Below are 17,673 nucleotides of genomic sequence, written 5' to 3'. Positions count from 1 at the left end.
CTTCCTGGACCTGCCAGTTCCGCTGCTCCACTTCCGCTGGTTCCGTCCAGCCCTGATCCTCCTGTGTTTCCTCCCATCCTTCCTCTCTCTCCTCCTCCTAGACCTGCCAGTTCCTCGACGTCATCTCTGCTGGTGCCAGTCTGTCCCGCAGCTCACCCTCAGTCCGCGCCATCTGGGCGCGATGGTTCACCGCTGGACTGCCAGTCTCCAGCTCCGCCTTGGTGTGTTAAGGCCCTGTCTCCACCTCCAGCCTCCGAGCCCTGGACTCCTCCTCGGTCCTTCGACCCAGCGGCTCCGCCTTGGCTCTTAGCTCCCTCGTCTCCACCGTGGCCTGGCATCCCACCTGCTCCACCGGGCTCCCTCGTCCCTCCGGCTCCACCTTGGTCAGTAGTCGACCATCCGCCGCCTCGGGACTCCATTCCTCTGGTTTCACCTCATCACTCCATCCCTCCGGCTCTGTAAGGCTCCTCCTTCCCTCTGGTTCCACCTCCATCCTCAGTCACTCCGGCTCCACAGCGGTCTTCCAGGACCCCGCCTCCGCCTTGGTCTCCTGAGCCTTCTGCTCCACCTAGGCCCTCCGGATCCTCGACGTCCCCCTGGCTCTGCGGCTGCGCTGCTCCATCTTGGGCTCCTCACCCACCGGTGCAGTCTCCTCCTGTTGGCCCCCTGGTGTCGTTGGCCCCTTCTCCACCATGGCTCCTCCCGCCGTCGACTCCACCGTGGATCTCCGTCCTGGCTGGTCTCTGGAGGACCATCTGGCTCCTCCTGCTCCAGGCTCCTCCCTCCATCCACTCCGCCCTGGGTCTTACCTCCATGCTCCCTCTTCACCTGCTCCTTGCCTGCTCCTCGCCCGCCTCCAGAACCCCCACCCTCCCTCCGCTGGTATTCCTCTTGCGGTGCGAGGACGCACCGTTCCGGGAGGGGGCGAACTGTTACGTTTATGAACTTTCTTTTCCGTTATTTGGTCATCTTCCTTTTCTTGTTTTGTTAATTGATTGATCCCCACCTGTCTCCAGTTCCCTCATCACCTGTCTGCTTAAATACCCTGTCTGTTTAGTTCCTCCTCGTCCGTGATTGTATTGTAACCTAACCTGAATGTGCATCTGAATGTAACTTAACCTAGTGTAAATGTCTATGTCAATGCTGTTATTTGTTATATTGTGAAGTTAATGTAATATAGTATATTGTCTGTATTCTCCTTCGTCGTCTAGTAAACTCCTCATTTTGATCACCATCCTCCTCAAGCTCTTTAGTCTTTCGTTTAGCACACACCTATTTGTAACAACCCATTTATAATATGATTCAACACCTTTTAAGTTTGTTCTTACCCCTGGACACTGCAGAAAAAACCACAGGGAAGAATCTGATAAATGTTGTGTCCAAATGTTGTCGGTTCATCACTCCACTTAGAGTAGATGAGTGTGTGTTTTAAAGTTTGGTTGAGTGTATTTGCATGTGTGTGTGAGCGTATAAATTGATACCTGGGTCAGGTTTGTGTGTGTATTATCGATCGGACCTCTGACCACATCATAGCCACAGAGCCCTGCTCAGTCACCATTAATCTTCGTGCTCCGAGTTCTCAAATGGCAGCTGGCAGCCCCAGCTCCAAACTAAACCATTTTTCTTCATTAGCTTGGCTCACGCTGAGAAGCCATGTGGAGGAGTAATCATTTACCATTATTCTAGTTATGAAACTCACACACAACTGACACTGGGCTTTATTGAATAGAGGCCATCAAAAGATCACCAGCCATTGATTAAACCAATATTAAAGTCATTCAAATGCTGGATCTGTATGTCAAACAACAGCAAGTGAAAAGAGATGGCATTCTGTTTAAATGCCGGAGAGGATAATTTGACATGATGAATTAAAATAGTTGAAGTTTCCTCAAATAGAGACATGCTGTTCTGTATTTTATTTATTTTTTTCACTTGGATTAAGACATACAATATTTCCCTTACAGTCATTTAAAGGCAAACAGCCATTCATCATTTTGAATTTGATGTTTTCATTATTTTTATCATTTTTTTTATCACAAGAAATTACAGGGGAGATTAAAAAACCTGGTCTCGGGTGGGCATCAGAAATGTTATATCAACTTTTCATGAAACTGATGGTCTTTTGCACAATTTATTTTTCAACAGTTGCAGGTCCAAGTCTTACTCTTCGTGTATTTTTTTCTTATGAATATGCTAGTGAATAGTCAGCAGTTTTGCTTTGGAACTTTAGTTTTGCAGCAAACATTTTCAATAATCAATCAAATGGAAATATTTGGGGTAATTTTTCAATAGGAAAAATAGTAAAAGATGGAATTTGTAAATACATAGATACAATAGATTATACATTTATTTAAACTGTACTGGAAGTTAACCAGGACTGCCTCTTTGCAGAGAAAATAAGTCAAGGATGATTGATGGCTTAAAATTCCAGTGTGGATTTTAAGGAGCATAGTTATGGACGCAGGATTTTATATAATGACAGCAAAAGCAGTTAATTATGCTTGGTGTTAATGGGTCACATGATTGACGGTCAGCACTGGGCAGTCTATCACATCTTTATAGGTACGTTTGTCATTAATTTCCTTCCTTGTTCCTCTGTCATTTGCATTCCGGCCCATTAAAAGTGACACCTTTTGCCCCCTCTTTTCCCAACAGTTGTGCTTTTTATCTGATTAAGTACAGTATTTTAAATAGCCCTTGTGTGCGTGTGTGAAAATGAGGCACTTTATGCTCCCACAGAGTTTTCAGAGCAATGCATCATGGGAAGGCTGACCCAAGACTTCCAGCTTAGCTTCTGCAACTTTACAGCATTGTACATCTCTTTATTCCTGTTTTTCTTTCTCTAGCTTTTTACTCTCTCACCTATTCTTCCCTCAAGTTGGTATATTTCAGTTTTTCTCTGTGCTGTTTATTTATTTGTCAATGTGAAGGGTGAAATGGGGATCTGTAAGTAGCATTGGTAGAGTGAGGAGAGTCCAGAGGAGACAGCAGGTGTTGTGCTCCTGGGGTCCAACAAGGGAGCTGAGGTGTTTGGGACAGTCTAATGGTGTTTTTATGTATTCAGGCAGAGGGGAGGCTCCAGGCTGGGAAACGTGGGAGAAAGAGAGAGGTTTTTTGAAAGGAGGTAGCATAAGGTATGGAAGTGACGCTGGGGAGACTGTGAGCATGCTCAGATGTGTCACTTCTAATTATGTCCACTCTCTATAATGGGAAAACAGAGAGACAGAGAAAGCAAGGGAAATAGAAAAAAGGGTGAAACAGAGGTGTGATCATCTTAGGAATTGCTATGCTGGAAATAAAATTTTCTTATGGCTTGTCTGATGTTTAATAGCAGTCCTTGTCAGATCTGTCCAAAAACTAAATCTATTGTCTTCTGTCCCATTTAACTGCATGTTACAATCTCATCCAACCGACACCCCCCCCCCCCCCCCAAGTTAATCACTATTATTGTTAATAATTACATTAATAAAATTGTCTAAGCATCCTTTACATGGAGTTGTGTGTGTGTGTGTGTGTAGAATGATATGATTTCAGATAATAAACTTTTTTTTTCTGCAAAAACTATTAAGTTCAGGCTTTTTATTTGTTTAATAGCAGTCATTGACTGAAGCCCTTGTCTGTTGCCTTATTTAAAGCTACAAAATAAACCTGCATACCAATTTACCATTTTATTTTGTTGTTGTTTTGTATGGTGATACGATTTTCAGATAATATAGCCTGAATTACTGTATTTTTTTATTACCATATTAGCTATTTTAAATGTTTTATTTCATTTTAAAGACATAAATCTAACAACATTTACTGGGTTTTATTTAAGAAAATTCAGTGTTTTTTTTTTTTTATTAACAAGAAAAATTTACAGATTATCCAAATTACAATACAAATATTGTCCTATAAAGCAGATCATATGTATTCTCTTACTATGACACTGATTTCCTACATTTGGGCAACATAGGGTCTTTTAAAACTTTTTTTTTTTTAAGTATATCTTTAGAGGTGTTTTAGATTTTTTATTTTTATTTTACCTGTAGTATTAGCAGGACCCTGTCCCTTAAGGCCTGCCTTTTCCTATTGTATTAGTAGAGAAAGTGAAGTCTAAATTTGCAGTCTGACCGGAACAGGCAGAAAATTAACTCTAGCTTTTGGAGTGCTCACTTTGATGTCCAGTAGTCCCTTGCCATGGTAACGGCAAGCTGTTTTTTTCCCTTGTTCAGGAGATTACATGGGTTGTTGCTCCATCTGACCCCGCTGGTCAAACGGTCATTGCAAGCCTCGCAGAACTTTATAGAGTTTAAAATTTACTCACCCACTTTGCCAAGAGCTGCAAAACATGTGTAAGAAGGATCTCTATCTTTCTTTCTTTCTTTCTTTCTTTCTTTCTTTCTTTCTTTCTTTCTTTCTTTTTTTAGTAGTTTAAAAAAAGTTATTTTTAACTTTCTATTTCTTTCTAATGGCTGCTGAAATTTCAACTTTGCCATCACAGGTATAGATTTTTAAAAAAGAGCAAAAGTTAATTTAAACTGTTGTAACATGCAGCATTATCAGACAAGAACATTAGAAAACATTAGAAATGTATTAGATCAAGTCCTCTCTATCAAACCCCTTCAACTTTAACCTAAGAGGAGAAAAAGAGACAGGGAAAGAATAGATGTTTTTGTCACATTTACCCAGAGGTTTACCTGCTGTTTTTCTGAAAAAGGATACAAGCTGTTTAGATCCACACACAAAGATACAATCAACACAAATAGTGGAGCGGTAACATGGTTTCCTGCCTCCCCGCATGGTTCCAAGTGGAGGCAGCCTGCCGGAAAATCACCTGTTTAGATGACAAACACTGCAATCCCCTACAATCCACACATTCTCCATGTTACCTTCCTGCTGCCCCCCAAGTTACAGAGTCTTAATCTGCCCTGCTGTGCTGCTGAGTGTTTTATAATAGGCTTAAATATGATCGATCGCTCCTAAAATTACAAGAATGAAACTGTAAACAATAACTGATGGTAAGACAGTAAGGCCTTTTCAATATATATATATACCAAACATATAAAAAACGATTGTCTAGGCTCTGTGGCATACAGTGTTTAAATAAAGCTGTATTTTACTTAGACTTAAACGTCCACTTAATTTGTAGTTTAAATAAAAAACTATAAAGATCATTGGTTCAATTAATTTTTAAGGGTTGCATGTTAAAGAAAATGAAAATAATATTCATTCTGATTTATACTGGTATAAATAATGGCCTATAACTGATCAAAGACCAATGTAATTTTTTTTACTGTATATAATCAAAAGTAGTTGCATTTTTTCTATAGCTATTTATGTTTCAAAGCAGCTTTTACATTAATAAACAGGAATTCATAATTTGGGAAACAACTTCAATTTTAGCTAGAAAGCAGCTCTACAGAAGACATTAGCACCGGTTCATCAATTATTAAATAGGTTCATTTCAAATATAAGCAGTTTTACCGAAGGCACTAGTGTCATTATTCTACACAATTCAGTTCAATACAGTAATAGCGTCCACGGTAGTTTCATCATCCAGCTCAATTTAGTTCAAATTCTCATCTAGTAGTATCAATCCAGTGAAATCAGTAATATTAATTGTCTTTTAAACCCCATCTGAGCAAGACCAAGGCAATAGTGACAAGGAACCACAACTCCTTAACTCAACGTTTAAATATCAACTTGAAACTAAAAGCATTGATTTTAAAAGCTAAAAGTGCATCAATTCACAACATTGTAAAGTACAGCATGCACAGTAAAACACATACATATATTAGAAGATTATAAATCAAAATGTTAAAATTGAAGAAATAAGCTTGCACAATTAAAAATATCTAATATCAGTCAATGCCGATCAATTAAAGAACAAACAGACTAAAATTTGATGCTTGAAACCACATTTCATCTGACTCTCTTCTGAAGTTAATCTAGGAAATGAACTAAAACAGATTCAGATGTCAGTGGATCACTAAAGATGTGTATCAGCTCATATAATTCACTGGCCTTCTTATCATTCCAGGAGAATGCATTTCATCTACTCCGTCAGAGAGGGAGTGAAGGGGAGAGAAAGAGAGAGTGTTTGCCCTCAGATAGGGTGAGAGGATTATCTGTGAATTCAATCCCTGCTTGATATTGCCATCCTTGTCCATCTCTCTCTCGCATGTGCTTTCTCTCTGCATCTCACCCCCACTCAGAAATACATGTTTTTATTATCTGAAGATGTTAGTCCAAGATAAGATGCTCCCTACCCAGACACCTTCCCTGCAATCACAAAGCTATTCTTCTTTTCTGTTTAACAGAATAAGCATTCACGGTGTCACTGGGTTACTCGGCAGGAAATCGCAAGTGATTTGAAATTTGACTAATGCGCGACAAAAAAAAGGATGAGTGGATTAGACAAAGTATTTAGAAACAATTTGCAGTTGTTTTACAGTAGCATCTCCATGCTGCCTCTGCATACAGAAGAATAATTTGCAAATATCTTGACAAATTCTAAAGATGAAAGGCTGAAATGTCTCTGAGAGCTTTTACCGCTCACATTAGCCACATGGTGAGGCATTGACAAGCTAAAATCATTGCCCTTAACATTTTGGGTCTCTGATATTATCAACTGGCACTTGACTTTTGCAGAAGGACAAAGAAACGCCGGCCACAAAGAGAAGATTTCTGTGATTAGTGATAAAAAAAGGGTGACTTTCAGTCCAGGGGACATAGAATCAATCTCAGCCAATTTTAGGCCACCAACATGAAATATGATTTCATAAGACAAATGCGGTGTCATTCTTAATGTGCTTAACCTTTACTGTCAATGAAAAAGTATTGATCGCTCCGTGGTATTTTCTCATCATTTGATTTCAGAGAGCCGGGTAATATATGATGGTGTGATAAGATGAAAGATGAATGGCAGCTGAATGCTCTCACTTTAACAAAGCTGAATGGCCACCGCTGAGTGAAGGGGGGTGCGGACAGAGGAGACAGGAAACAGGAGGAGAATATAGGCTGAAATTTGTTAGACACTGTTACTTCCTTAGTTCCTCCTGCTACTTCTTTAGTTCACTCAAAAATTAAGATTCTATGAGCATTTACTCATCATCATGTCATTCCAATCCTTTCTTTAACATAGAATAAAAAGGAAATAGTTGAAAGTCTGTTCTGGCAATGCTTCATATGTTTCATAAGTGTGTAAAATGATTGGATCATTGAGTCATTGAGTCAAACTGGAGAACCGGATCAGTGAAGAGACTCACAAGAACGAATCGTTTTTGAATCACTACTTTCCTCATGAGCTATTATGAACATACTAAGGAGAGCTTGTAGTGTAGCACATGAGGCTTTTGACATTTTATGGCTTTTTTTAATATGCTTTTGCAGTACCATTCAAACATTTATGTTCATTTTTTATTTTTATTTTTTATTAATATTTATATTCAACAAGGATGCATTAATTGATCAAAAGTGAGAGTGAATACATTTATAATGTTACAAAAGGGTTCTGTTTCAAATTCTGTTATTCTTTGGCAAACTTTCTAATTGTTTCGTTTCTATTTTAAGAAACGTTTCTTGTGCATCAAATCAGCATATTACAATCATGTGACACTAGAGTAATGGCTGCTGAAAATTTAGCTTTGCCATAACAGAAATAGATTTCATAGATTTATAAATATTTAAATTATATTAAAATAGAAATAGTTGTCTTAAATTGTGATAATATTTATTAATAATACAGTTTTCATGGTAAAAGTAACCAATGTATAATTCAGAATTTCTCTGTTCATGTTATACAGAAGAAAGTAAGTCATTCAAGTTTGAAATGCTGCGAGGGCGAATAAATGATGAGAGAACTTTAATTAAAGGAATATTAAACTATCCCTTCAAAGCACATTGGGATCAAAAATATATCATCACCGTACACCTGTGAAGTCTTGTACTGACAGTATCTTTTGGGATTATACGCTTTGTGATTTATAGCAAGAGCCAACTCCGAACTTGTCAAAAAAGAATGGCAATTTGATTTCAGAAATAACCTGCTGTCTATATCACTGTTGACTGCCATTAGAATATGCTGTCTTTTTTTTACTTTTTTTCTGTCTGCTGTCACCGCACCTGTTCTCCTCTGTCTGCTCGGAGCACTGTTTCCATTACTGCCTCATTGTGATGAGTAATTGGGGAGTCTGTGTGCAGTCCTGCGTGAGCTCTTGATCTACTTAAAGAACCTAATAAGCCTGTATTCTGCAGCCCTGCAACCAAATAAGTACTGCATCCACCCAGTGTATTAGGAGGTTAGCTTGATTTATTCACCTGCGTGTTTGTTTGTGTGCTTTTGACAATGGCAAATAACTACAATGTGGAGAAATCAACCATAGGGGTTAAATTGAGAGTAAAACAAAGCAAAAAAATATCTCTATCTATCTGTCTGTCTGTCTGTCTGTCTGTCTTTCTATCTGTTCATCCGTCCGTCTGTCCAGTTATTAAGAGCAGATAACATTAAATTTTCACACTCATTTTTACTAAAGTAATTTATTTTAAGTGATTTAAAAATTAGAAAAAAAAGGGATCAGATTTTTATAAAAAAAAACTATAGCTGCAAAAAAAAATGGTTGAAATGAAACGTTTTATTTGCAATAGTTAATTTTATTAAGTTAATTTATTTTCTTTTTCTGTCTTTCTTTTTTTTTTTAATGTAAAATATAAAAGTTCCTTTTAAAATCCAAAGTAATCCATGGTTATCCATATGGTTCATCCACAGAACATTATTCTATAAGTATAATCTGTTTTATTAGATATAAATGTACCTGTTTAATTTAAAGCGGTCACCTCATTTAAAATATTTATGAATAATGCTTGCAGAATTAAATAATTTTTGCTGTAATCAATGTGTCAAATCATTCATTTTTTATTTTGTATTCACTTCCTCAGCTCAACCCTCTGGCCAGTCAGGCAGCAGTTGCCGCAGCAGCAGCGATGGGTTCAATTACCGGGTCACAGGTGTTTGGTAATGCTCTCTCCAGCCTGCAGGGGGTCACTGGACAACTGGTCACCAATGCACAAGGACAGGTACATATATCCACACACACAGCACATTTAAGCGTATGGAATGCACATGTAAGCATGTCTGATTCACATTAATCACAAGACTGTAAGTCGAAGGACAAATAGACATTCTTCTGAAATGGTCTGAACATCATTTGCTTTATTAGTTTAATGTAACCCAGATACCCAAATCCAGTCTTCTGTACTGACCTTTGTGCTCCGTCTTTAGCCCGTTAGAGCGAGTCCGAGAGGGGCATTGTTTTTAGATTGGACAGCAGTGTGGGAGTGCAGGGGATAAAATGCTGACCTTGTCATATTTATGGGGCCGGCTGCAGAATTGTTCCATCAGTATCCAGAGGCTTGAACAATGAGGCTTGTCAGACCAGGGCCCTGTCTAATGAATCATCTTATCACAGGTGTGCACCGTTCCCATATTAAAGGAAAGATTGTATAGCCAATGTGCCCTTTCACACTACAGACGGCATTGTTTACCTTAACCCTTGTCTCATTCCCCTCGTCACATTGACACTTTCTCTTCTGTAATACGACGGAAAGCATCGTTTGAGAAATCACATGCTGGGTTCCTCTTTATGTAGCCCCTGCTTATAGTATATTGAAGGTTTTACAGATGCTTTTAACAGTTCTAAGTTTAAATGTAATCAAAAATGTCTAATGACATTTTATATGTAAAAGGAACCATATAATCCTGCACCATAAGGACAGTAGAATAAATCGGTTTATCAACTTTTAAAAGGGAAGGGAAATGGTTTCCGTATCTTTTGTTGCTAATGTCAAAGGCAATGAGTCAAAAACACCTAATCTATAATCTAGTAGAATCTGGCCCTATAAGGCAGATGCATCTGTATGTATATATATATATATATATATATATATATATATATATATATATATATATATATATATATATATATATATATATATATTACACACACAAACACACACACAAATATGTAATAAACTACAGTACTGTTCAGTTTGTGCTCAGATTAAAAAACAAGAAATGAATACCTTTAATCAGCAAGGATGCATTGAATTAAATTTTTCAGGATTCTTCAATGAATAAAAAAGTTAACTCTTTCCCCGTCATTGACGAGTTTTTACGGCTTTCCGTGTGTTCACTGTTATACACTCAGGGGCGCTATTACACATCTTCTGAACGAGCACAAAGCCTCCGGGACAAAAACACAGGTGAACAGGATGGAGAAACTAGAGATCATCAGCAATAGACAGCATTTAAATGAAAACTGCATAATGTTATGGAGTAAAATGATGATCCAGGAAGTGGTATATGGTTGTGCAAGCTTTGGAGGCGTTGATGGAAGTGATTTACTGGATTTATGCATTGATAATCATACTGAATATTATCCAGATGTAGTTTTTGATAAAAAAAAATAAATAAATAATAATAATAATAATAATAATAATAATAATAATTCTCACCTTTTTAGTCAAAATGATAAATTTTTAAGTGTTGATATAAAAAAAGAATGTTTTAAGCTAGAATATGTTGTTGTTGTTGTAAAGTAGAGGCTTTTATCGTTATTTTGGTGTATTGCATATTCAAACAGAAAAATATACTGGAGGGAATCAAATTTTAGTGAAAATCATAAAAATCACATATATAAAAAGAACATAATTAAACATAAACATAAACAAGTGCATAACACCAACCAAATGTATACGCAAAGAAAGAAGGCAGAACTTTTATTTTTGCTGTAGTATTGTTGCCACCGCCGCCATGTCGTGGAGACACTGTTTGTTTTGTTGCGAAATCGAAACTACTTTGTTTGGTCTTCCAAAAGAGTTGTTTTATTTACAACACTGTTCCAAAGTAGTACAACCCAAATATTTGAGTGTTTGCAGCGCATTTTATGGAGGAAAGTTGCCTGAACCTGGTAAGGGGCATAACATTTCCGTCACACGCTTGAGGTATTCGGCCAATCACAACGCACAAGATAGCTGGCCAATCAGAGCACACCATGCTTCTCAGAATGACAAGCTTTGTAAAAATAGGGGTCTAAAAATCTAAATCTAAATTGACGCAAATATCTTAATGATATAAAAGATTTGTAACTATTTTACGATTTTTTAACTAGATATGTATCAATTTTACATTTTATACGTTGTAATACATCCAAATTGGACTTTTTAGCATCAATCAAAACATCCAAAAATTGACATATCATGCTTGTAAATGTTACATGCTAATACCTACGTATAAACAATGAGACCAGGCTCTAAATTGTCACTCATATGAGAACATGCACATGTACGGTAGATGTTACCTTACGAACTGGTATGGCCTTGTCTATACTGAAGGTGCCTGCAGGGCTGGCTGGGGTATCAGCATGGCAATGCCGTTGATGGGATGCGCTGTGTGTTTGTAGTGTCGTGGTGGCTGACACTGGCTGACATAATCTGAGACGCTCAAAGCCCAGGGATAGATGCTCTGCTCTTGACCTTATTACTGATGCACATTATTCAGTTTGAGCCTGCTAAAAACACCCATGCATTTTTGAGCCTCGTCACCCACCCTTCTTTTGATTTTAACATTAAAATGATACTAATACAGGCCCCAAACGTGGCCAGGGGAGCAGCAGATGCTGCCACCGAACAAAAAAAAAAAAAACATTAAAGTAAAGGGATGTGGCAATGTGTTACTTCAGACTGAAGCACTATTTGTTTGGTTAGGCAGTATTTTAGCTCTTAGGCATTAATGTTGGCCAGATATTAGATTACTAAAATAACACAAATGTGGCTGTGTTTCTTAAAGCTCAGCCTAAAAGTAGCAGAGTTTTCCTTCAGCTGCCAAAGAGCTGAATATTGTCTCATTTAGGATGAGAGATTGTTACGGTGTCTAAGAAAAGCATGAACATTGTTTTTGTGGAGGATTGAGTGTTAAAAGATTTTTGAAGAAGGAAATAAATAGTGAATGTTACTGCAGTATAGGCCTGCTGTGATTATTAATCGTCTGATCGCATCTGATCATTATTTGATCTAACAGCAATAAATGTGCTGTTTAAATTTCTGTCACGATTTTCCATTCAAATAAGGGAAATGTGAGCATGTAAACAAATACAAATCAAGGATTAACATGCGTAATGGTTAGAGATTCGCACATGGTAATTGACATAGTCACAGGATGAGGAGATGAGTCACTTAATTTATTTCTGTGGAAAGAAAGAAAAAGAATACTGTAAAGTACACAAAGACAATCAAATGTCTTCCTATATGTGAAATGAAGGCTTGTTTTATAAGACTACATATTATATTATATTATATTATATTATATTATATTATATTATATTATATTATATTATATTATATTATATTATATTATATTATATTATATTATATTATATTATATTATATTATATTATATTATAATTTCACCAAGATTAAAGTTAAACAAAAAGATATTTAAGGTTACAAGTAAATTATAAAAATAATGTATTGGCCTTACATTGTAAATGACATGAGCAAAACAGACAATTAAAAGCATTTATATATTCATATAAAGTAAAATATTTATTTGTCAATTTATCACCAGCACAGAATTTATGATTGTGATAGGCCTACATCTGAGAATTAACACATATTCAAGTAAACATGTTTATTACTTCGATATGACTTAGTCTGATATGTTTAACTGTACAATTTATCATTTGACAAATAAATATGTTTAAAAAATGTCTTGTTATGAAAAAAAAAAGTTAACATTTCTCACTGCAAAACTGAAAAATGTAAGGACTTAAACATAATATGGGGGACTGTGAAAACATTTACTTTTTAGCCTATTTTATTTTCACATATGTGATGGTAACTGAAGAAAGCAAGCAGTATTTGCAATATTTGCTAAATGGTCCACTGCCATCCACTCTCAAATCTAGTCATTCGTCTTTTAGATGGAAAAGAAACACTTGTTTTGCTTAGGATCAAATGAGTAGGAAGATCAAAGTTTTTCACCACAATGACCTTAGCAGTTTCTTCTAGGCCTGAATGATAGCAGGGGCAAAATTCCCAGCTCTTTTAACACTGTTTGGCTTTAAACATCCCCCTCCTCTGAATGTTCACCTTGGTTTCATCCATCTCCTCCAATACAGATTTACCTGGACCAAGACTCCATTGGGAAATAGTGAAAGAAAGAGAGAGAGAGAAAGATAAATAAATAAATAAAAATAAACAAATAATGTTAATTTAAAATGTGTAAATGTTTTACAATTACAATACTATTTCATTAATTGTTTAATTTAATACTAATTACATAAACAGCTTGTACTTAAAGTGTAATGTTCTGTTATTTAAACATTACAATTGTTTTATAAGAGGATTAATTATATAAACATGCAATATGAAAAACGTGGACACATAATATAATGTGTTATTGTTTTAGCATAAACTTTCTTGCCAGTAAAGTCCACAATTCATGTTACTAGTATTTTATTATTATTATTATTATTATTATTATTTAACAAAATATTGCTAAGCAATTGATTACTTCAGAATCAGAAAATAGCATCAGAAAATGCAATGTTTGATTGTTTCTGATCTGTGTTTCTTTCACAGTGAAGGGTGTTAGAAGTTTGGAATTCTCTGTCAATATGTGTCCCCATCCTATTCCCTTCCAAACAGCGGGCATTAGGGCAGAAAATGGGCAGGGATATTGCCTGGTGGCCATAGCTAACGCTGAAGATTGGCCTGGCTGCAGGAAGAGATGACATTCCCAGGGAACCACTGCCAGTATAATCCTAATGAGTTCTGCTCAAAGAGGAGAAACAGAGAGAGAGAGAGAAAGAGAGACAGAGAGAGTGAGAGAAAAGAGGAGATGAATGGGGAGATAAACGCTCACCACAGTGTTAAACACAAATAAAGTGAAGAACAAAAGAACAAAAGCAAGTCGTATATAGTATATAGAACAAGAAAAAATGTTATTGACAGATATATGACACAATGTATGGACCCTTCAACCTACAAATGTAAAGGGTTAGTGCACCCAAAAATGAAAATTCTATCATCCCATGTGAAATTCCAAATCTGTATGACTGACCTTCGTCTGTGAAAAAAACAAACAAACAAAAAAAAAAACATTGTGAAAAATGACTGACCATTATATAAAACAGCACTGACAATCATTACATGGAGAAATTGACATTCATTACATGGAGAAAAATGAAAATGATCAAAATTACTTTCAAATTATATTACACAAAAGACAAAAAAGCATACAGGTTTGGAATGACATGAGGGGGATCATTGAATTTTCATTTTTGGGTGAACTATCCCTTAAAGTTTAGTCTCTTCCCTGAAATCAATGTTAATACTGATTTAGCTTTCATATAAAGCAGATTTGAAATTTTGAAATGTTCAGTGTTAATTGGAAAGCTGATATAGCTAGCCTTGACATTTCCTCATTAAAATGATCTGTAGAGATCAAGGAGCCAATAAATGTAAATATTCAATGGGACACACGTAAAGTTAGCAAGCAAAAAACAATAAACACTAATTTGCATAATTCAGTTTTGTCATGCATGCTGGAACCTACAGTAATAGTACACAAAGTACAGGCCTACAAAATAATTGATTAAACTAGTGAAAGTAATCAAACAGAATCTCTGAAGAATCATGAAATCATACAGAAATGGCAGAAATGATTGACAGTTTTTTTTTTACAGTGCAGAATGCTGTTTTGATTGAGGTTAATGCAGTTGCGAGTGTAAAAACATAGTCTTGTATGCCACAGTAAGCTGAGAGTGCTGTGAACGGCGAGCAGCCTGTAGCTGTCAGCTCATGTGCTGTATTATTGCTCATGTTAGAGCAGCCACTTAGTCCAATGAGAGTGAATAATTGAGCGGAACAAGCCCTGAGACAAGACAGCATGCAAATGCCATGTCGGGGGACACGAGCGCCACACCGCAGAATAAAATATGCTAAGTGGCAGGAGAGAGGGCTGCGGAGGATTGAAAAGGAGCGATAAAGAGCGACGGAGGGAGGGAGGGAGGGAGAGAGATAAATTATCTGTCGCTTAATGTGAAGCAACGCAACCAAATGAGCCGTGGTGAGGGTGAATTACACATAGTCTGCCCTCCTTTTTTCCACCGCTCCATCGTCATTATGTCAAAGAGAGGAGGGAACAGGCGGAGGAGAGGAACAGTCAGAGATTATACAGATGTAGAGCTTGTTAGCGCAGCTGGGGGTCTGCTGGCAGGCGAGGGTAAATTATACGCAATATATCAATGGTGCTTTTTCAGTCTAGGTGGTATATCAGTGCACACTTACACACACACACATACACACACTAGAGGAAAAGTGCTTTTTAACACTTTCCATTCCTCATGGTTTTATTTTTTGTTGGTATTGCACTTTTGTTTCTTGACAAAGTATGTGCTAGACTCGAACTTGCAACTCTAGCATGAGCACCACCGCTCAATGTGTCTGCAGATTGGTACAGCCCATGTGCATACCACTAGGTCAAGGGTCTTTAACCTTTCTCTGGCCTTTTCTTAGTGGCATAACATTTTAAACTTCTGTGTTTTAAGGAATATAGTATCATATTAATGCATTTACATAATTTTGTTCATTGCCGTGCATATTATATTATATTTAAATTTGACCTAATTTTTATGTGGGAGAGACAAAGAAACTAGCATTTACCATCTCAAGATAAGACTAACTTGAACTTAATATTGTTTGTTTTGTTTTGTTTTATTTAATTAAGCAATTATTGACAGACCTCCATGCAGTACCATAGACTACCACTATGAAGAGGCTAGGTTAAGGATCCAACTTTATGATTAACATAAAACAACATTAAAGGGGTCATATGATGCTTTTTTCAAGATCATTATTTTGTGTATTTGGTGAAACAGAATATGTTGACATTCTTTAATGTTCAAAAAACAAATTTTTATTTTTTCAAATACTTTACATGATAGTACTCTCAAACGCGTAGTTTTCTACAAAGTCCCTCCTTCTGACAAGCCCAGTTTGCTCTGATTGGCCGACTGACCCAGAGCATTGTGATTGGCCGAACACCACAAGCACTTGTGGAAATGTAACACCCCTTTCAATAATCGTGAGCTTCATCTTTCAAAATAAATGTAATGACAGTTAATAATGTTCTTAGTTTTACCATCAGTTCAAGCCCGAACAGAATGAGCCATTTTAAGGGAGTGTGGCAGAGTCTTAACTTTGGTATAGAATATCTCTTTTGATTTGAGACTTTAGTCTTTGCAACTTTATAGATCTTCTTTATGCACCAAGAGCTTGTAACAATTCCAAAAAGTAAGAAAATCTCATTTGCATCACATGACCCCTTTAAAAACCTTTTGCACTACTATAATGTGACATTTTCAAATTAAACAATATATTCAGTGAAGATTATTATATTTTTTTTATATATAAAAAAATTTTGAATTCCTTGAATTGTGAAAATTGAGTGTTAAATGGTTAGCATAAATTTAGTCATATAGCATTATATATATATATATATATATATATATATATATATATATATATATATATATATATACTTTTATTCAGCAAGGATGCATTTAATCTCTCAAAAGTGACTTTCACATTGTTACAAAATATTTCAATAAATTTAAATTAAATGTTTTTCATTTGAAATTTTTATTCATCAGTCAATCATAGTTTTCTTTAAAAAAAAAAACAAAAATATTACAAAGATTTCTGTTGGATCATGTGACACTGAATTTTCAGCTTTGCCATCACAAGAACAAATGACATTTTAAATAGAAAATTATTTTAAAATTTTAATAATTCACAATATTACTGTTTTACTGTATTTTTATCAAATAAATGTAGCCTTGGTGAGCATAAGAGACTTATTCCAAAAACATTACAAAATCTTTCTGACCCCAAACTTTTGGAAGGTAGTATAACTAGTGTCAATTTTGGTGTCATAGTGACTAATATATGTATTATGAAAAAAACCTGAACATTTTTAATTCCTACTATTGAGTGACTCAAGTATTTTGATCTCCTGTACTAATGCATTGCATGGTGCTTGTGAATGTAGTTGTGGTGCTCTGGATGTAAGAGGGCTTAAGTCTTGCAATTCCATTGACATAAACTCTTGTTGTGTGTTGGGAGGAGGCATCGGGTCCTTTTCTCCAGCGCAGTTGTTCTACATGACTCATTGAAGCCATGCCCTTGAGAGGTAAAACACTGCAGCTACAAAGGGTAACAGCCTTTGATCTGTGACAACTGGAGAAAGGGGGTATGAGGACCAGAAAAAGGGACTGTGGGAGGAGGGCATCCCTTACTGGGACCAGAATTATAATATAGTGTGTGTGTGTGTGTGTGTTCTATTGGGGAATGAGTGGTTAAGAGGCTATGTTATTAACTCTGCCCTTCTCTGCATTTTACACTTACACATACACAGATTTTTTCCTCTGGTCTTCTGATAGATAATACAGTCAGTGGTGTGCACCAGCACACATAAAGGTACTCAGAGCCTGACCTTTAGAGAGGAGCAGGGAGCACATTTTTTGTGGGGGGCTTTCATGTGCCCATACTTGTGTCTTTGTGTAGACTCTGTCTAGCTGAATAACATTGTACCATACAGAGCCAATAATAAAAAATATTTTTGTTCAAACA

At 36.5% G+C, this 17,673-nt stretch overlaps 1 protein-coding gene across 1 annotated transcript in view; it reads left to right on the top strand.

The window, feature by feature from the left end:
* Positions 1-17,673, top strand: part of LOC132124333 (POU domain, class 6, transcription factor 2-like) — a 114,500-nt gene that overhangs the window by 79,939 nt on the left and 16,888 nt on the right. The window contains exon 5 of the mRNA XM_059535329.1: positions 8,920-9,057. Coding sequence (XP_059391312.1) covers positions 8,920-9,057 — 138 coding nt within the window. The remainder of the gene's footprint in view (positions 1-8,919; positions 9,058-17,673) is intronic.

This window comes from Carassius carassius, chromosome 42 (assembly GCF_963082965.1).
Source record: "Carassius carassius chromosome 42, fCarCar2.1, whole genome shotgun sequence".
NCBI classification, from domain to species: Eukaryota; Metazoa; Chordata; class Actinopteri; order Cypriniformes; family Cyprinidae; genus Carassius; species Carassius carassius.
This window is presented reverse-complemented; position numbering and strand designations above follow the sequence as displayed.